Genomic DNA, 21,227 nt, shown 5'->3' with positions numbered 1-21,227 from the left:
CATAACTCAACAACTAATAAATCAATCGAAACCAAATTTGGCATGAGAGGGTATTCGAGCTCAAGATATGTTTTTTTCCGGTAGTTTAGCAACACTACCACAAATCAGTGAAACGATATAGAGGGAAAATTTGTTTAATATTTCGAAAACTTATCGAGAAAATAGAATTAAATTATCATGGGAGCAAATTTGTGTACAAGCAATGTTTCTTCGATGGTTTGAAAACCCCTTCTCCTGCCAGAGGGGAGATATACAGATTTTTTTAAGATTTCAAAATAAAAAAAAATTGCAAATTCATTTTGAAAAAAGAATTTAATGATATTAAAATAGAACTTAAAATTTTGTGCAAATAAATAACAAGTAAAATAACTAGGTACCATAAGTTTCAAAAAATTTTGAAGGTGTAGCAAAGCACACCGGGTCAGCTAGTTTATCATAAAATATAATTATGTACTGTGTCATTTAAACAGTATAGGGTGTTTTTTGTGTGTTTTAGTTGATAATTAATAAGTTAAGTTTTTTTAAAGAAATTTCATAAAATTTTGTTGCAAGCGTTTTTCAAGCGGCAATATCAAGAAGAATGAACGATCCCCATGTAAAAATCCCAATAACCTTATAGTCCAAATAATGTATTAAAATGAGATTGAAGAATGTACTGTTCCAAACAACTTAAAAAACAATGAAACTGACAACTGAGGGAATATTACTTCTGCTTATTTTGAATGAAGCGGGTGTTGGACAACAAAGTTGATTGGGCTGATGCTTTAAATCTCTCGATAAATGACGTCATCTTCTTGAGGCGTAATAGGGAAACTGCTTTGATGAAAGCTCAATTGAGGCCCTCAAAGCAAAAGGGTTATAAGAGTAAAAATGGTCGATTTTAGGTTTATAATGCCAACCGATTTTTCATTTTTCAAACTTATATTGGGTGATTTTTTCAGATTTTTAGAATTTTATTTGCATACTTTTGCCACAGCTTTTGCGCTTGAAAGAAAAATACAAATTTTCGAAAATATTTGGAAATTGAAATAACACAAACACTTGAAAGCGTGTTTTCTCGAAATAAGCTTTTACGCGTTACTAACCCTTTGGCTCCGAGGGTCAGTAAATAAGCTTTTTGATCATATCAATGCAATGATTTGTTGTATTTGTATCGTTATATTTATTATTTTGATCATTTTTATCAACTTTATGATTGTTGAAATGTGAATAAAAAATACTCTTGTATGAAATCGGACATCTTTTCTTTGTGTCATTCATTAAGTTAGCTTCAATATTGATGTTATCATGTTGTATAACAATGTTGTAAATTGACATGATATCAATTGATAATCATTCCAAAACGAGAAGTTTTAAATCTGGGATCTAATTGCCATGGAGATGGACAAACGTGGTCAAAGGACGAGAATTTCGTATACCTTTTAGTGCTCTGAAGTGTTCGAGTTCCAAAATGTTGAGGTTTTTATTTTCTGTGAATTTACATTTTTTCTACATTTAAAAATTTACAAATTTTTGACAAGCGCCAAAAGCGCGAAGAACTAATCCACATGATTGAAAAACTTGTTTATTACAATTAAATTTAATTTTTAACCTTCGAAAGTCGGGAATTCATAAGATAATATGGAGGAAAATGTGATAAAACAGAAAAATTCAAAATGAGGGGCCATCATGTTACATGATTCATTAATAAAACGCACAAAAGGTGGAAAAGATACCAAATTGTTGTGTAATTCTGTTAAACATTTTGCGCTTTTATTGGTAATCGCATTCTTTATTGACTAAAAAATGTTAAAAAAATTGTTCTGGTTGAATTGCTTATTCAGACTCAGAATTTAGATGAACATGCCAAAGTTTGAAATTATATCATGAAAAGCTCACTCAGTATTCAAGACGAAAATCAAAACTAAAATTAGGTGGAATAAAATTTAGCGGATTGTGTTCTCAAAATGGCAGAGAAAATAAATAAATTAAAATAACAATCAGGATCAATCACTTAAAATTCAAATCATGAATCCAAACTTAAAGTTGTTAAATTTTGATTTACAGATCCTAAATTCATCTTGATGATCACATATGTTTCAAATTTCAGAATTCTGAAACCTGAGCTCTATAGTCAAATTCTGTGTGCGATAAAATAATATTAATTAGGACATCATCGTTTTAATTCAACCGAAAAAGTGTTGACAAAATTATCAAAAAAAATCATAGTTTTTCGGCAGATATGGTTTTAAATATGAAGAATCGATTGGTATATGTACTAAACTTAAAATTGACGATTTTGGCACCTCATCTCTCTGATTCTAAGGGCCTCAATTATTTTCTCAATCCTTTACATTCAAACCATCTTAATCTATTTTCTAAAGAAATCCAAACGAACATCACCGTTATTTGCACAACTTTAAAAAAGTCTTATTTTGGTTTAAAAACCCTGATAATTATAAATACTCATGTACTTTCAAACTGTGAAGATCATAAAATCTTGAACGAAAAAACCGGGAATGGAAACTCGCTGGCCACCATGCAGTTTAACATTTAGGCTTCAAGAAGCCAAAATCGTTTTGTTTGTTTAAAATTGTGTACTTAAATCTAGGTCATCACTTTTTCAGAATAGAAGAGAAAATAGATAGGGAAACATGAAAACAAAAAAGAATGTTACTTTAATTTGTCGGCCTTAGCGGTGGAAAGTGATGTCCTTTTTAGTAGGGACATCTAGAGATTATGATTTTTTTTATATAGATGGATAGAAGGTTAGATGAAGTGAAATATGTTCGTCCGCACTGCAAGTTTTCCCTTGTGGGGCGGACCACGCTTGGCCTACTAATGTGTGGTGGTAGATGCAACTCTATTTGTATCTACCACTTCATAGTAGTGGGCCCGTGAGGAACAAAAATTTGATATGTGATGATAATGCTTCTAAATAAATTCTACCCGCTCATTTTTCACCATCTTCCACTTCATCTAACCTTCTATCCATCTATATAAAAATTTCATAATCTCTAGATGTCCCTACTTAAAAGGACATCACTTTTCATCGCTAAGGCCGACAAATTAAAGCAACATACAAAACATAACGGTGGTAAATCTCTTCATAAAATATAAAAAAGAATTATACACGCAGATCAATAGCTTTTTGGGAAAGGTAAATTTCAAACATGTAGTCTAAGTCTATTACGGGCAGCACATCTCTCACTGGAACATAGGCATAAATTTAGGCTCGGAGGTGTGTTATTTTTGCAGTTTTTTTTATATATTGTTATAAGGAATTTGAATGGAAAACTGAATTCTTTGTTGCACAACTTCAAAAGAAGGAATATTGTTCTAGAACTCAGATGCGATTTTATTTCCATAAATTGTGCGTTGAATGCAGAAGAGTCTGCTCTGAAAATTTTGCAAATTTCATTTCTATTTGTAGGTTCTAGAAATATTAATTTCTTATGAAAATGCTGTTGAACAAGAAGCGAGTCCTGAATGCGAATTTATACCAAAATCACTGCCTAGACAAACGGATTCCCTGGAAAATGAAAAGAAGGTATGTACATCTCTAAAAAGTCGGCACTTCCCTTATAGATACTGGAACTCTTTGAGTACTTGCGAAATATGATGAAATGCAAACTTGAAAATATACAATAGAATTAATAGTAATATGTTGTTTTTTTTTTCTAGTGTAACGGACCATTAAAAGTGAAAAGCGGACCACAGAAGAAACCACCAGGTTTTCAAGCTCAACTAGTATGCATAACATCATGGTCAAAAGGCACACAACCTGGTCAAATAACTGCCCTCACTCTAAATTCAAGTTTCGGATTGTAAGTAGTTCTTCGTAGTTGAAGAACACTTATTTACTTTCTGATTTTCTTTGCATCTTTTATTTTTGCAGAATGGCTTATGGTAATGAGTACGGACTGTCTGTTGTTGATATTGTACAGAAAACTTGTTTGTTAAATATGTCTACACAAGAAATATATGGATCTCTGGATATATTATCTAGGACTCCAAAAAGTCCCAAAAGGTTGGAGAGTATGCAGATGAAAGATGATCAGATCAGATCACCGAGTATAGACCAAGTAAGTCCGTAGATTAAAGAAATTTACGATCGATGAACTGTGAGTGCAGCGCCATTTGGCGTTTGTTTTGTAATTTGGATTCATTTCTGTTCAATTGGTTTTAAATTGTAAGATATAAGACTTTAAGTTTTTAATTTAATTGAAAAACAGGTTTATTTTTCTGTATGTTTTATCCTTACCATCTTTCTTTTTTTACATTATGTTCGTATGATTTGTTTACTAATATGTAGCGACAGAGCTTATCGGAAGATGTTATAGAGGCTACTGAAGATTTCTATACTGACGACACAAAACATGTTGAAAGTGTCTTAACTGAATCACCCGGCATTGTTAAACGAGAAAGTATCTGCCAAAGTGATCATAGTGCCTCCGGGAGCTCTAAACTTGATGATGAGATCAACACAGCTCCTCCACAATCACCTGCACCAGTCATTACTAAATCGGAAAGCGATGAAATTGATGATTGTTGCGCGACTGCGCCTATACCTCCCATAAGAGTGAAAAAACTTGCAAAAACGATGCAAAAAAATTTAAAAATGGAGAAAAAATCAATATTCAATTTTACAGAAATTTTCAAAAAGTTAAGTAAGTATATCTTCCGTTATATGTATAATTCAAACAAAGTTATGTTAAGTCGCGAATCATTCAAGTACCGCATGTTCGATTTCTAATATTTTCTTTTACTTATGCAATACTGAAGTACTTTAGCGATTTAAAACACCAACTGAAAAAACACCGATCATTCTAAAACCAGCCAAAAACAATATTATATTTTAACCTATTTATAAGGCTCTAACAGGATATTTATTGAATACATTTTTCAAGATCATAGTGGAATTGTTGGTCAAAATGTAATGATATTTCGATTACTAATTTGTGGGAAGTTTGTCATTGAGATGATTGAGAACCCCAGTTTTGTTTTATTTATTTTCATCAACAGATCACATATTGATCCAAATGATAGGTTAAAAATTAAAGACAAACTACAATTACACGGAATTTACCCTATACTATTCTTAAAGCACTGAGGATTCTTCTTCGGAATAATTCCCTCGAAACGTCAAAATCAAAATGATCGGAGAAGCGGTTAAACGTCCTTATTGCACCAATTACCGCTGTATTAGCTCCGTAATTATTCTGTCGGAGAGGAGCAAAGAGCTGAAGATTACGATTCCTCAAGCCTCGGGATCGTACGCTGAGTTGGAGTGTTTCTAGCAGTGCAGGGCAGTCGGTTCTCGACGAAAGCAGATCGGCAACAATAGAGGCCCGTGTTGCGGTCCGGCGGGCCTGCAGCGTGTCGATGTCGATAAGGCGGCAGCGGCTTTCGTAGCTGGGAAGTCGGAACGGGTCTTGCCAGTTCAGGTTCCGGAGAGCAAAGCGCAAAAAACGCCTCTGGATGGCCTCGATACGCTCCGAGCCATTTTGGTAGTAGGGGCACCATACAGCCGAGGCATATTCGAGGGTCGATCGAACCAAGCTGCAGTAGAGACTTTTAAGACAATAAATGTCCTTAAAGTCTTTTGTCATGCGGAATAAAAGACCCAGGCATCTGGAAGCTTTATCGACGATGTAGTTTGTGTGGATCTTGAAATCCAGTCGTTTGTCCAGGATCACACCAAGGTCTTTCACATGCTCAACTCGTGCAACTGCCTCATTTCCCAGAAAATAATCAGCCGATAGCGGTAGCCGCTTGCGTGAAAACGAAATTACCGAACATTTGTTGCGGTTCAAGGGAAGGAAATTAACATCACACCAGGCGGTGAAGATGTTAAACTGGCTCTGCAAGACGTTGACATCTTCGGGGCTGTTGATAGATTGAAACAATTTCAAGTCGTCGGCATACGCCAGTTTTGGTCCATCGAGAAGCAGCAGCACGTCGTTGAAGTAGATCAGGAATATGATGGGTCCTAGGTGGCTCCCTTGAGGTACTCCAGAAGAGGCAGGGAATTGATTGGAAAATGATTCACCTGATCGTACAATAAGTTTCCGTCCTACCAGGTAGCTATGGAACCATTCCAGTAAGGAGCCGCATATACCGATACGATCTAGTTTGGCTATGGCTATTTTGTGGTTTACCTTGTCGAAAGCTGCGGTCAGGTCGGTGTAGATTACGTCGGTTTGAGATCCCTTGGCAAAACTGTCTTGCACGAAAGATGTAAACGTCAACAAGTTTGTAGTCGTAGAACGTTTGGGCATGAATCCATGTTGTTCGTTAGAGAAGTAAAAATTGCAATACGAGAAAAATGGATCTAATACAACCAGCTCAAACAGTTTGGCGATCGCACATAGGGCAGAAATACCGCGATAATTGTTAACGTTCCTCCTGTCACCTTTTTTGTAGACCGGAAACATGTAAGCCTCTTTCCAAATTAAAGGGAACGTGGATTCCGTGAGCGATAATTGGAAGATTCGTTTTATAGGAGTCAGCATATGTGATATATAGCGTTTTAGAAAAGTCGCTGGAATGCCATCCGGACCTGCAGAAACACTGGATTTCAGCTTAGCAGTTGCCTTCAAGATGGTATCATCATCGATTACGATGTGATGGAATGAAGTGCTCTGACGTGGGACGTTATTAGCCGCCACAGTCAACTGGTCCGTAGATATTGAACCAGAATCGAAGGTACTACGGAATTTGTCAGCGAAGAGGTTACAAATATCAAGGTCCGAGGTCGCCGACTTGTCTTCCAAAAACATGCAGGACGGTAAGCCCGATTCTTTCCGTTGGTCCTTAATGTACTGCCAAAACGATTTAGGTCTAGTTTTAAAACCACTCTGAATCCGGATAAGGTAGCCCTGGTAACAACGCGTGCATACTTTTTTATAAGCTGCGTTAAGTTTGCGATATTGGTTTTTGGCGTGGAGAGACTTGTGCCTCAAGTAGTAGCGGAGGGCTTTGTTCTTGAGTGCTTTCATCTGTCGCAACTCTTTCGTGACCCAGGGAGCACGTAGGTCAGGGGCTGCTGAGCGTTTTGGTACGTGACGATCGATAATGTAGTTGATGATATGGGAGAACTTCATAGCAGCGGCGTTTGGATCGCAAGATTCGAGTTCAGAATTCCAGTCGATGGCGTCAAGCGTTTGTGAAATAGCGACAAAATCGGCGTTCTTGAAATCGAGAAAAAAGGATGCCGGCTTCTTGATAGGAGTCACAACTTCAGAGATTTCAAGCGAAAGCAGCAGTGCCGGGTGGTGAGGAACAAGCTTAACCAGAGGCGCAGGAGCCAGTTCAATCGTAGCCAATTGGGATCCGTCGTTAACAAAACAGAGATCGAGCAAGCGACCATTCTCATTCTCCACGCTATTAATTTGTCGGAGAGTTGCTGTGCTGAGTGAGTCGAGGATCAAACTAGAGGCCGTAGTAAATCCGCAAACAGAAAACCGCACTGGGAGAAACACCATTTAAGTCCGGGCAGGTTGAAGTCGCCAATAATAAGAATGTCGTCCTCGGGAACAGTAAGGGAACACAACCGGGAAAGGCCGCGGGAAAACGACTCTGCGAAGACAGCGCTTTTGGCACGATCGGGAGGTAAGTATAAAACCCCAACGTAGAGCTTTCGAGTACCCAGATCGATACGGATCCACACTAATTCCTGATCGTTCCATGATTCGTCGTCGATTGGAGTGGCTGAAAGACCGGATCGGATGGCAATGAGAACACCCCCGCCGGTGGATTTAGTACTGTTGTGGGGACCTCGGTCACGCCGGAACACTGTGTAGTCAGAGCTAAAAACCTGACTGGTAAGGGTTCTGTCGTTCAGCCAGGTTTCGGTGAAAGCAATATCGTAGCTGGAGCATGAGGTGGCTAGCAGATGCTCGTTGACGCAGGAGTTGATACCGCCGACATTTTGGTAGTAAATATTCAGTTGATCTCGTGACCCGACAGACACACCGGATCGACGTTCACTGGAACGGAAAAATCCATCACGAAGGGGAAGGTCGACGATAGTTGAATACTTGCCTGTTTGTGCAGGCTGGAGAACCTCATCGCCGCAATCGAACTCAGGGCCGAGACGACTGATGCCGCTGGCTGGAATCAGCGCGACTGAGTCGAAGGGTTCCGAGGTCTCCGTAAAGCCTGGGTCGTTGCGTCCCGGTGAAGAAGCCCGTGAAGAAGCGAGGAATGGAGGATGCTCATGAAAGGTCAGATGATGTAGGTCGGCGTGGCTGGAATCGGAAATTTCATCACGCAATGGGAAGGTTCCAACACGAAAAATGTACTACAGTTCGGAAGTGAACACGAAATTTCTGTCTATCTTTTTTTGTTCGAATTATGTCTTTATTTTCTACAATTCGTGTTTTTTCACATCGATGTTTTCTTGTAATTGTTTTTAAAATATCAATAAATTCAAAACTTCTTTTCTATTCGTATTTCAATAACGGTCAGGGTTGCTTGCTATAATAAAATTGCGCTATCACTGTTGGTATCATCTTTGGTAGATGTTTGGAATAGCTGATATTAATCTCGACAACACAAGGTAGTTTCAATCAAATTTCCTTGCATTTTTACATCTTTTTTTGTAAAATATTTCAAGATAAATGAATATACGAAATGTTTAAAAAATGAAGCTCATCTCAGGCGCAGTTTATGTGAACTAACATTTCTAGTCTGAAGGCGTTACTGGGGTCAGCACTACCTGGGGGAGGAAGACTGAAATTCGCTGTATCGTTTTCTGTATCGTTTTCTTACTGTTCGGCAAAAAGCCAGGAGTTGTTGAAAAGATTTGTAATCGTTCAAATTTTAACTTACGATGATCAGTTTGGTGTAGCGAGTCATGTAACTCAGTTGTTGAGGTACTAAATTCAAGTCTTTTGAGTAAATTGCTGCAGATTCAAAAGTAAACATCGAAATTGAATACACCAGCTAGATTATCCAATACCAGTCTGTCAACTCTGTCAACTCTGTCTTAAATATAAACTTTGAACTATATAAAAATGTTGTTCGGTCCATGGGATCTACCCAAAATCGAAATCTGTTATTTAAACTATTTTTAGAATAACCAATAATCAAACATTTTTTATTTATCAGCTTCAAAAACTTCAACGAAATTTAAGCGACTCAATACGCCTACAAGAATTTTCCAAAGCAAAACAAAACCTAATTAAATCATTGTTTCATGCAAAACAAGTGCTTTTCAGCATCAAAAAAGTTTTATTGAAAATCACCAAATAAAAAAGTAAAATTTTGAATCTTTGCACTGGTCGGTAGATTGAGGAGAGAAATTTGACGTTAGAAAGATTTTTTTCTTTTTTTTATTCAGTCTTCCTCCCCCAGAGCACTACGAGATGAAATTTGTTATGTCACATGACTAACTGAATAAGCAGCCTCAATACATACTCTGCCTCCGTGCTACTGTCGCTTCGAGTTCCAGGAAACAGCACCGCCGTTTTGATAAAAACACGTAACCGCTAACAGACCGTCGTGTATACGGATCATTTCCCATATCTGCATCGCTAAATAAAACCGGTGAAATCCGAATTATCGTCTCTGTTGTACGTGAGCTTCATCTGCTTGAAGCCCTCCAGATATCGTTATATCCGCTTTGCTGCAAGCCAATGCGCTTCTCCCGCTCTCCGGGATTGCTGTAAAAACTGCTCACCTGGTTAACAGTAAAAGTTTTGTGTTCGGCATTAAAGCGCTAATCGGTAATTTGTCTGCTCCGTTTTTGTCAGATAATTATCGTTTTCATTTATTTTTTCACCAAACTTTTGTACTAGCGGATAGACAAAATCCGCCAAAAGTAATCAGTCAAGGAAGCATGCTGATACATGCTTTTTTTTTCTAGTGTCTGGCGTTAAATCGCTAATCGCTAATTAGGCCAATGACAAAGTGAGAGCGATGCTATGCGAATTTACGGAAACAGCCTATGCGAACTCGAGCGGCGGAACAAATTGACATCTGCTTCGCCTAGGGTGGTCTAACCGGTTTTACCGAAACCGGTAAAACCGTTCATTTTCCAATACCGGAAATACCGGCTTTTGAGACGGTAAAAAACCGGTATTTCCGGTAAATTTTTCATTATTCTTTGGCATTGAAATAAAATTGATACAGCTAAATGTTTTTTTAACCAAATATGTATGAGTACAAATATTCAAATTGTATTCAATCAGCTTCGAAATCTAAGCACAATAAACCTTACTGCAAGGTTTATGTGAGATATGATTATTGCTAAAACTTGTCCATGTAACTTTTTGGATTAAAGCTATAGTGGCGTCAGAAAAAACATTTTGTCAATGCCATCTCTCTCTTCGATGATATTTTTTCATGAAATTTTAAACATTTCAGTTCAGCTATCGAACTAACATTCCACAACATTAAAATACTTTTCAAGTATACAATGACTGTAGAAAAGATATAGCTACAAGTAAGATTGCTTCACAATAATCACTGTATTTTCATTGAAAAACTGGAATTTGGTCAAAAAATGCAAAAATGATTTATCTATAAACAGGCCAATTTTATAAAAATCGTTCTAAGCGATACCGGGCTTTCGAAAATTTAAAATTTAAAACCAAAAATGTTGAAAACTGAATACTTCCTACTTTGTTTTAAAACATTAAATGTTTCAACAGAGTCAACAGTTAAACAAATGTTAAAATGTTTATTGTTTATTATCTATTAATATTTTCACGGATATTGATGGAATTCTGTTGTTTTTTTGTTTTTAATGCTGTTGAAGCATTTTCTTTTTTCTAGACAAATCATTAACATAGTTTGTAAAAATTTGCAACAGTATTATAATAAAAACGTATGGACCAGATACAAATAACTATATTAATTGCTGAATTTTGACTGGATTTTGAATAAATTTATATTCCTATTTGTTCGAAAGGCAAACTGAATGCGATCACGAGCTAGGTTGCGGGGAAAAAAACATTCGTAATTTGAACAACAAAATTCTGTCATTATGTGAGTCAACCAGAAACTTAGTCACAGTGTCTTGTGTTTTGCCGAATCAAATTAAATATTTTTTTTTACCATAAAATCTTTGTGTACCTATATATCATTTTCATGAAAGACGTTTTAAAACTTTTACTTAATCTGTAAAATCAATTCTTAACTCTGAATACTGTATTACAGAGTACAGGACAAAAATTCGTTGGAAATTATATGAAACTTCTTTAGTTTCTGCAACCTCACAGCGATTTTATAGTAGGGAAATAACGATGATAAATATTATGATTATCATGAGGACGATGAAAGATTTGTGACATAGAAATAATTTAAAGACACAATAACAAAATTTTCAATCGAAAATGTTGATAAATCTACACAGTTAGAAAAATCCTTGTAACATTACATGCAACTGCATGGGTAGAAGGGAATCGGGTATTTACATGTATCAATACGGCTTAATTCATGTAAACTTCCCATCGCCTTCAACTGATTTGTTTACTGTAAACCTACATTTCCAATCATTCTTTTTGGTATGGTTGTTTATCCAATAAGAAAAGCATCGATATTTGTCAATAAGAGATTTTACATTTTATTTGATCCTAACAAGAAAAATTGGTATTCAATAAATTTTCACGAATACCGGTTTTTTTGATGCTGTTCCCCCGACGACGGCAACGGCAATTGACATGCTGGTAGGAAAATAAGTTGTCATGCACTTGGGGTAGCCCGAGCTTTCGTTGAATTCAAGTGGTATTTTTTCTGGAACAAATAAAATTGACCATTTGATATACTACAATAATTAGAAGGGTATTAAGTTTTATTTCTCACTTACTTGCATTAAAACTCAGCATGCACAACCTCGAATTGAACAGAAGCGAACAGCACACGAGCAGGTACAACAAAATACGGTCGAACGTTGCGAATGCTAAGATTTACATGAAATTGCAAGCTAATTGATGTAGCTCGCCTTCGTTGGGAATCCAATAGGAACGAAAACAAAACAGAATTGGCAAACTGACGTTGACGCTGAATTTCGCATGCGGTGACATGTAAAGTTCATCTTGGCCTTTAAATGTTTTACTCTTTTTCATATTTTTCGTGGCGATGATGTGAAAACGTGCAATGTAAGATTACATTTTTCTTTCTGTGTATTGTGTTATAAATTCTGAGCATTTTATGACATTACTTTTGCAATTTTTTTTTTTTACACTAAACATTTTTATGAATTCGATATGCTTTAACAAATACCGGGGTTACCGGATTTATCGGTTTTATAAATTACAAGTACCGAAATACCGGATTTGAAAAAAAAAACCGGTAAATCCGACCACCCTAGCTTCGCCGCGTTGAATATGTCAGGTTTAAGCGATTCACATACATTTTCATCAAATGTGGTTCACCGCATTGAATCGCATTCGCCGCATCGCATCGCATCGTATTCACTATGTCATCGGCCTTAGTCCGCTACTTTTATGCTGACAAATTTATTTTCTTAGGAGATTTCTGTTGAAATAACGGATGAACTACCTCCACTAGGTGCAATTATTCAAGCAGGAATGCTGATAAATGTTATTTTCTATAAGGTGATGGAGTTTTTTTTTCTTCAAAAATAAAGGGGCCGTTCAAATATTACGTAACGCAATTTTCGGTCGTTTTCAACCCCCCACCCCCCTCCCCCCCTACGTAACACGTTCTTATCAGATTTTCTATCAAAAATTCACAAACCGTAACAAACTGCTAAACCCCCTCCCCCCCCCCCCCTTAACGCGTTACGTAATATTTGAATGGTCCCAAAGTTAAAAAGTACACCCAAAATTCAGCCTCTGTGCCAATGGCGTGTAAATAATTACATAGCATCATTGGTACATAAATATAACGCGACCGGTGCTGATTCGATTTGCGTCCACCGGCATTGAACTCCCAGCGTAACTGAATTGCGTATGTCTGAAAGAAACCAAATAAAAACGTTTTCACGTCCCTCCCTATCGCATCACAAGACGAAGAAGAATGGAAATAAATAGGCAACCAGCGAACCGAGCACTGTGCGTGTGTAGCAAATGCAACAAAAAAAAAAACATTCCTTCAATTCAATCCACCGGCAACAACTACCGGCCAAGCTGCCCGGCTTTAGAAGTTGTGTATATGTAGCGTGTGTATATAAAGCGGGCCATAGACAACACAAATGGCTTGAGCAAATTCGATAATTCCACCACGATTGTTTGATTCTACAATCGCCCACACATGATACAAACATATTTCACGCGAGCACGAACGAATGCTGACGGAAACAGCAACAGCTACAACAAAAACCCTCTCCATCCCGGTTGAGGCTGAGTAAATGGCCTGAGTTTTGTACAAGCAGCACCATACACCATGCCACAGAGGATTGCTTGTACAAAAAATTTCGATCCCGACCGATTCCACTCAAACGGTTTGTGCGGTCATTCAAACAGTGCCATACACTATGAAAATAGTAATCACAGTGACAAAATTTCATCGAATTCCATCGCTTTTGTACAAATGTGGTGTAGTCTATGGCCCCCTTAAGTTAGACAGTAAGCAAAGGACAGTTCTCATTCAATGGGTTTCCCGTTTCCTTCACTCCCGTTCTCTTTCCCGTTTCCATCACAAGACGAAGGACTTCATTGAAAGGCGGCCAAACGCCAGGAAGCCACCGTTTTTGTGATTGATCGGTGGCAGAAAGCCTATGACAAATATCCCTCGACCTGCATGAAGCTCAAATAAAACACTGGTTAAGATGTCAGACTGGCAAGACGATAAAGTTTGTGATTTGAGTTCGACTCTCCCCACTGCGCTGTGGTTTTTTTCTTCTTGTTTCTGGGATGAATTGTCCAATAGGAAAGAAATCCCATAAAATGTTTTTCTTGTTTCGCTTGAATGTAGTGGTCATGCATTATTTTGGTTGGGTTGGGAGCTCGAGTCCTTGTGTTAGTAGTGCTTTTTCAAAGATATCGTCTTCGGCACAGTGCACATTTCAGCACATTATCGGCACAAAGATTTGCAAAATAGGCATTGGATTTTTGCAACCTCTTCTATGGGTGTAAATATTATGCATGCAGAACAATTCCAAATTATGGGCGCTAAAAATCATAGCAGCTTTGCCTACTAGCGACACGTCGCATACGTCGCGACGTTGAAAATAATAACGACGCATCGAAAGTTTCCTAGGAGACATAAAGCATGCGATTGATGGCCTAGGGAAAATGTACAGTAAATATCGCAAACAATGTTCGAGTTCTACATTGAAATAGCCTACTGGACTGAGAAAAGAATAACAAACCTGCAAATGACAGGAATCTCGCTAGTAAAACAGCGTTGCCAGTCCTACTGTCGCTATTCGGTTTGGCGCTAAACTCATAATATACAAACAAAAATGTAGCAGACTAACTAGCGAATAGCGTTTTAATGCCGACCTCTGAAAACATTGTGCTACGAATTGAAGACCACCAACAAGTTCTCGATATGGGACATCCATCATCTTCTTTTTTTCCCTTTCCTTTTGGGACACATTTCCTTGGTGAGCCGATGACTCATGTCGAGTGGATTGGACACCGTGTTGCAATGCAATCCAGCATATTGTACTTTTGAAGCAACTCGACAGTATACCGTTCTTGATCGATTGCACTGGACCCAAGTCACTCATCTTGAAGTCAGCAGATTATGAAAATGATGGGATGATGAGGAAATCATGTATGTATGTATGTATGTAAGGGCCCCCCATCGGTAGCAAGGACCTGCCTATGTCTGTGTGGTTGGCCCGAAGGCTTCCACGGCCGATGGTTCGTCGAGAGAAAGCATCCAACCTTCAGAAACGTGCAATGGTTGGCTACCACTCCGCTTGCAATAGTTTCTTCGGGTTATCCCCAGATGCCATCCCTCTAGAAAATATATAAATATAATGTAATAATATAGACTATTAAAATTTGTGAAATATATGATATAATCAATATGAAATATACGATAAATAGAAAAAGGACAAAAAAAAAAAAACATCAACATATAATCCAACCTTTTATCAAATCAAAATTTCTAGACACTTATAGAATAATTTAAAGTAAAAATGCAATACCAGCTAGAATGAATGAAAAATGATTTCAAAAATTTGCAGTTACATTGAATAATGACTGTCCAACTTGATAAATTTTGAAATTGTGGCAACGCGGAATGAAACTTTGACATTCGTCCGTCTGAACTTTTGCTATTCACCACTACGGTATTTAGGGCAGCAGCATCGTTCTTAACTAACAGAAGATAGAAAGAGAAGAAAATATACAAATTGGAAAGAGCTCACCAAATTCCTTCTGCCACCAAAAATGCAGGTGCTCTGCTTAGCTGGCTGTGATCCTCATCGACCTGGATGTAACCTGTTTTCCAACTTGATTTCGTCGACCAAATCTCCTCAATTAAACAAAAACCGAACGCCTTTGGAAACTTCTTTCAATTTCACACACTTTCTTCAACCATACGCTTTTCCTCTCACTCGCACCAATAAAAAGCAATTGTGTGAGAATCTAATCAAATTTCCAGCGTCACTTTGTACGTATTTCAGAAAATCACAATATTCTCCCAATTTTAACAGCAAAACCGGGTTCACTACAACGTCCTCACGCAAAAGCACCAGCCGCGCCCTAAAACTGTCGTCCCAATCCTAATATGTATTTAATCTTCCTTAAGAACACTGCCGGCGGATCGGGAGAACGCTCCAATATCGAACTGAAAAACATATTATGGGATTTCGTTCCTATTGGATAATTCATCCCGATGGGATGATGAGGAAATCATCCACATAAACTGCAACTATGATTGATTTACCATTCATGGCCGGATGATAAACACACGTGTCGTATTTGGATCGTTTGAAACTCATCTTTCGTAGCTTTTTATTTAAACACGACTGGTCTTGAGCGCGTACAGTGCCTTCCGGAGCGTTCTAACTGTCGTTGGTGCTTTTTCGTCCTAAAATCCTTTTGGCTGTTCCATAAATATCTCCTCGGTCAGTTCTCCCTGCAGGAACGCCGTCAGCGCATCCATTTGGTGTACCACAAGGTTCTGTTTGGCTGCAAACGTCAGCAGATATCGTACCGTTGCTTAGCGAACAACAGAAAGATATGTCTCGTCACGGTTCACACCTTTGATCTGTGAGTATCCCTTAATGACCAAATTTGCTTCAAATCAGTTTATGGATTCGTCTGCATCCGTCTTCAGCTTGAAAACCCATTTATTTTTCAACGTTTTCCGGTCACGAGAGGTTAACCAGTTCCCAGATCCCGTTATCGCTTAACGCCTGGTACTCGCTCTGCATTTCTTCGACCCAACGATCTTGTTCTGGATTTTCCGGAGCTTCTTCGAAACTCTCTCTCTGTGGACAATTCACGTACAATTCATTTCACTGATGCTGCTGGATCTCTTTGAACAGCGCTTCCCGTTGGTTCATTGATCGATGTCATCTGTCGACCATAATTGTTGTCGTCAAAAACCACATCTGGAGACGACTCACTTGGTTGAGATTCCGCCACTTCTCTCTTGTCAACAACAACGATATCTATTAGGCTGATGAAAAATTGACCCTGTCAGGATTCAATACTCGAATCCCTTTCGAGCACTCAGCAAAGCCAATTGAAACGCATGGAATTGATTTTCGATCCCAATTCCTTCTCTTGCACTTTGGAACGTATGGGCCAAGACCGTTCTGTTCCGGGTTATATGGAACCGACGTTTCGTGCCGTATGCCGTGTCGCTGCGAAAAATGCTGAAACTGCTTACCACATTACTCAGTGCTGTTATCAGTTCGCAAGCATTTGATCTTTTCGACAGTTTGCTTTTCAGCATAGACCGTTGCGACCGCATCCCCCGTGGATGTATTCACAACCTTGCAGTCCTCGCTAGTAAAATTTATTCAGAAGCCTTTTTTGATGATCTCACTGATTGACAGCAAATTTGTTGCCAATCCTGGAACACATAAGACGTTAGAGATACTCAAATTTGTATACGAACCTCTCTCTTCAGCAGTTAGTTATACGTGTCCAACCACTGCCGCAGGAATTTCAGTTCCATCTGCGACATAAATCAATTCGTTCACTGGCATCGGATCCAACATTGCCTTCTCGGAAACACATACATGTCGACCTGCTCTGGAGTCTAGAATCCAACCGTTTGTATTGCTCTTCCGTCCTTGGGTTTGACCTTCTGCTGGCATTCTGAAGCATAATGCCCGAAGCTTTCGCATTTAAAACAATGGACTTTTAATTTTTTCCTTCTTCCCAGGTGTTTTCTTGTGTGTTGCTAAAGATCCACCTGCACTACCAGAGCTGCAATTTCGGTTCAGCGTGACAATCTGCAGTATCTTGGACTTGAGATAGCCACTCGTCGCTCGAGTTAAATCCAATCTCACCCAGCTTGTGACTTGTGGATATGACTTCGTTGTCATACTCTTCCACCGATGAACAGACTGCAAGTTCCTGGCGCATTAGCTTGCGAAGTAGACCAATTTTCCTTGTTTTGCGTTCCTTCATGCGTTTCACGCTTCTTGTGCATGCCGTACGAGCTTTCTAAACCAAGCTGTAATTGCCAAAGCTCGCTCTGACAGATCCTCGTTCACGTGCGTGCTTTCTGGAGGGTTAACCGTTTGCCACGTGCCCTCCCTGAGCATCACCATCCTCATTGAAAATGACCTCGAATCGTAGTTGTCACGCACGACGCTTCAGCATCTTTACTGGTTGCATGGCCACACCTCCGCCACCTGGTAAGCTCGGATAGCATCATCTGCTTGTCCGTCCCGGGTCTGGTTGCCCATTTTCATTTACGATATTTTCGGGAATACCATCAACCCGATTCCGAAAATCATTCCTTCAAGGTTCATAATCGTATCGCAAAAAAAAACTTCTCCAGCACGTGGGTGTGAAAATTTTGATTTGTCGATTCCGTTGTTACTATAGAAACTATTGACTAAGCTAATAACTCATGAAGTATGGTGTTTCAACAGAAAAATTTAAGAGCTAATGACATTAGAGTATCTTGATTGCTGTGATTCGTTTCACCTGGAGATCGGCCTGCTCCAACAATAACCAGATAGAATAGAAAGAGCGTCTAGGCATGTCAGATTACAAACTTGGAATGATTTATTTGTGCACGCTTACTATACTAAAAGAATTCGCGCGCACTCTTAACAAATGAAGTTTGCAAAGGGGAGTTCGGAGTATGCTTTGACTGACTTAGACACGACATTTTTTATCTCGTGTCAAAATATTGATTTTTTTTATATTTAATTAAACTTTAAGTGCAGTAGTGTGTGAAAGTTGTGATATCAACGAGGATTACAGGTTCTTCTAACTTGTTGGGTTTCTTGATTCCCGGTTCAGCAAAATTTTTATTCTTGCAATGCTTTTTGCTGGACTGATTGTGCCTGAAAAGGAGGGGCTGGTACTGCGCTTTCCAGATCGATCCTTAACAATTTTCGAAGGGACTGGGAAGATTCATTTTTAAGATAAGTGCTTCTGTTTTTAATAATTTTAATTAAGTCTATTCAGAATGTTATTCGTTAATGGAATTAGCGATAAAAAACAGAAGAAAACTGAATCGTGCGTTGGAAAGGTTTGACAGACATAAATTTTATAGCAGTTGCGAAATATTTCAACTTAAGGAATTATTTATGATATGAGAATATGAATTTGAATGCAACGGTATGTCTACACTACCCTGCACTGGTCAATTCACTGTATATTGTTGAAGACTCTCAAAGCCGCCAACGGCGATAGGGAGCACTTTGAAAGATTCTACAATTCTAGTCAATATATTACTAACAGGCTAGTTGTATTTTTCAATCCAAAATCATTGCATCCGAATATCTCGTACCATTACTACGTGCTTTGAACAGAACCCTGGTCCAAAAACATCACTGTTCTAAATTTCAGGCTGATCGGTTAGGCGGTGTGGATTTGTATAAGGTGCATACAAATAAACAAACAAACAAATATAGCCCAACTTTATATATTAGATTTAAGAAACACTCTCTACCATTATTGACAGTTTTGTTTTTCCAGTATATTTTACCGGAGGAGTGTTAAACCTAGTCCACACTAGGCAACTTGGACTGCGATTTCGGTTGCTGAGACTTGTTTATGCACGTCTCAAGTCTCCCGACAAGTATGGGAGACCATCAGCAACCAAGATGTAAACATAAACAAGTCTCAGCAACCGTCTCGAGACGAGCCGTCTCCTAGTGTGGACTCCTCAGACTTTCCTCAGACCGTACCATTCGTTAACAAAAACTTGTTGGGATTGTTGCATGTAAATATTTATAACCTGATTTTTAACGCTCAAACGCAGAATTATGCGTGGGAATCTTTTAAATTTGTGAGAAAAGGAAAATGTTAAAAGTATTATTTCAGTACATATCCAAGTCATACATAATTCGACTAGCTCTGCCATTTTTTTAACATTCTCTGAGTTTGTATTATATTTATGTTTTCAATTTACTAGATTAAAAAAAAAATCGAGTACTTGCTGATACCAACAACTAGCGCATCCAGTGTTTTAAGAACTAACGAAATTTTAAATTGTACAGATAAATGGATTATGTAATTCAAGTACCGGTGTTACTGGGAGTAGTAACGGCAGCACAAGTTGTGTTACTACTCCTAATTCGGTAAACTCTTCATTGCCTTCGTCATTACACGAACGCGGAATGAGCATAACTAGCACCGGTAGTCCGAGTAAAAGGACAGGTACTGGCAACAATGCGACAATAACGGACAGTGTGAAGAAATCGCGATCTCAAGGTACATCATGTCATATTCCATTATACATCCAATTTGTTTTATTTGATATTACTCGACTTTTTTCGTTCCTATTTGCATTACAGTAGAAAGATGAAACGATGCGACACCTGTGTGCGAATTAAATCCATTGACATTCACAACATATTAGATTATATGAAGTTTGCTGCACAAATGTATACAATTTTATTGTGTTAAAAAATGTATGGTACTTAACTCTCATTCGCATTAGAGTGTAATTTTGACACTATTGCAAGTTTGAAGGCTTGTAACTTTTTTCAGAAGCTTCAAAAAACAAAAATTTCTTCGGGGACCCCAAATGATTTCGAAAGTTCGTGAATATTGTATCTTTACTTTTTATGGACGAACCCTGGAAGTCTGGACAAAAAAACTCCTTTTTCCGACTTAGAGTGACAATTAGACACTCCAAAAGTAAAATCTACCTAAGTCGTTTGAATTATAATAAATTTTTATTTAAAACTTATATCAATAGAAACCTTGTAATGTCAGTGAAATATGATTAGAACATTGTATATAGCTAAAGCTACTAGTTTTCTCGTTATTCAGCATAAAAAAAAACATGCCTCAGGAAAACTACTGCAGATAATATATTACACTTCAGTCACTTCCACAAAAATATTTGCCTTATGCATATGAAAGCTGAAGTTAATGTCTACATCATGAAGCCAAAACATATTTTTTTGAATTTTTTTTAATGAAAGGGTCACAAAAAGTTCAAAAAAAGTGTTCTGAAAAACCTACTTTTCATTCGATTGCTAGTAAATACTGTTTGAACAATGGTAGATTTTTTGAAATTTTTTTATTAATATTCTAACATTTTCCTGTCTTTAGATTTTTGATGCAACAAAAATTGAATTTACTAGAGCTTTTCAAAGCTCACTACTTTGCGCGATTTTTTTACAAATTGAAATTTCATCTGTTTTTGTGGTCCACCGTCAGGTTGTACCCGGATTTTCAGTGCTCTTGCTTAGTTTGGACCAATCAAAAGTGTATTCATTGAAAAGCAAATTTAATCTACATTGTAGTGAGGTGCAACAATTCACGCTGTAAGATTTCACAAAAATATGAAAGTTATAAACGTAAAATCATTCCTGAATTTCTTGAACCACAAGCAGCACGTCCAGCAGAACGTGTTTGTTTGTGTGTTTTTAAAAGTCAAAACATCTGTTCAAACATGTACCAAATTTTGAAAATCTGTCTTCTGTACGTAACGTACAGATTCTGTACCAAAAATGAGCTCAAAAATCTGTACCTGTCTAGATAAATCTGTACATGTGGCAATCATGGCCACGACACGCATCATTATTTCGGCTCTCGGCTTGGCTCTCTGCCCAAATCACCACCCACCGTACCTACTCGGAGAGCAAACAAACACGTTCTGCTGGACGCGCTGCTTGTGGTTCTAGAAATTCAAGAATGATTTTATGTTTATAATTTTCATATTTTTGT

At 37.9% G+C, this 21,227-nt stretch overlaps 1 protein-coding gene across 6 annotated transcripts in view; it reads left to right on the top strand.

Moving 5' to 3' along the window:
* Positions 1-21,227, top strand: part of LOC129739159 (syntaxin-binding protein 5) — an 82,859-nt gene that overhangs the window by 40,208 nt on the left and 21,424 nt on the right. For 5 of the 6 annotated variants that reach the window (XM_055730569.1, XM_055730568.1, XM_055730566.1 and 2 more), the window contains 4 exons: positions 3,413-3,529; positions 3,664-3,806; positions 3,878-4,064; positions 4,295-4,649. In XM_055730569.1, coding sequence (XP_055586544.1) covers positions 3,413-3,529; positions 3,664-3,806; positions 3,878-4,064; positions 4,295-4,649 — 802 coding nt within the window. Of the gene's footprint in view, positions 1-3,412; positions 3,530-3,663; positions 3,807-3,877; positions 4,065-4,294; positions 4,650-19,546; positions 19,761-21,227 lie in introns of all 6 variants that reach the window. The other variant, XM_055730571.1, reaches the window with a different exon arrangement.

The sequence above is a fragment of the Uranotaenia lowii genome, chromosome 1 (assembly GCF_029784155.1).
Source record: "Uranotaenia lowii strain MFRU-FL chromosome 1, ASM2978415v1, whole genome shotgun sequence".
Lineage (NCBI taxonomy): Eukaryota > Metazoa > Arthropoda > Insecta > Diptera > Culicidae > Uranotaenia > Uranotaenia lowii.
This window is presented reverse-complemented; position numbering and strand designations above follow the sequence as displayed.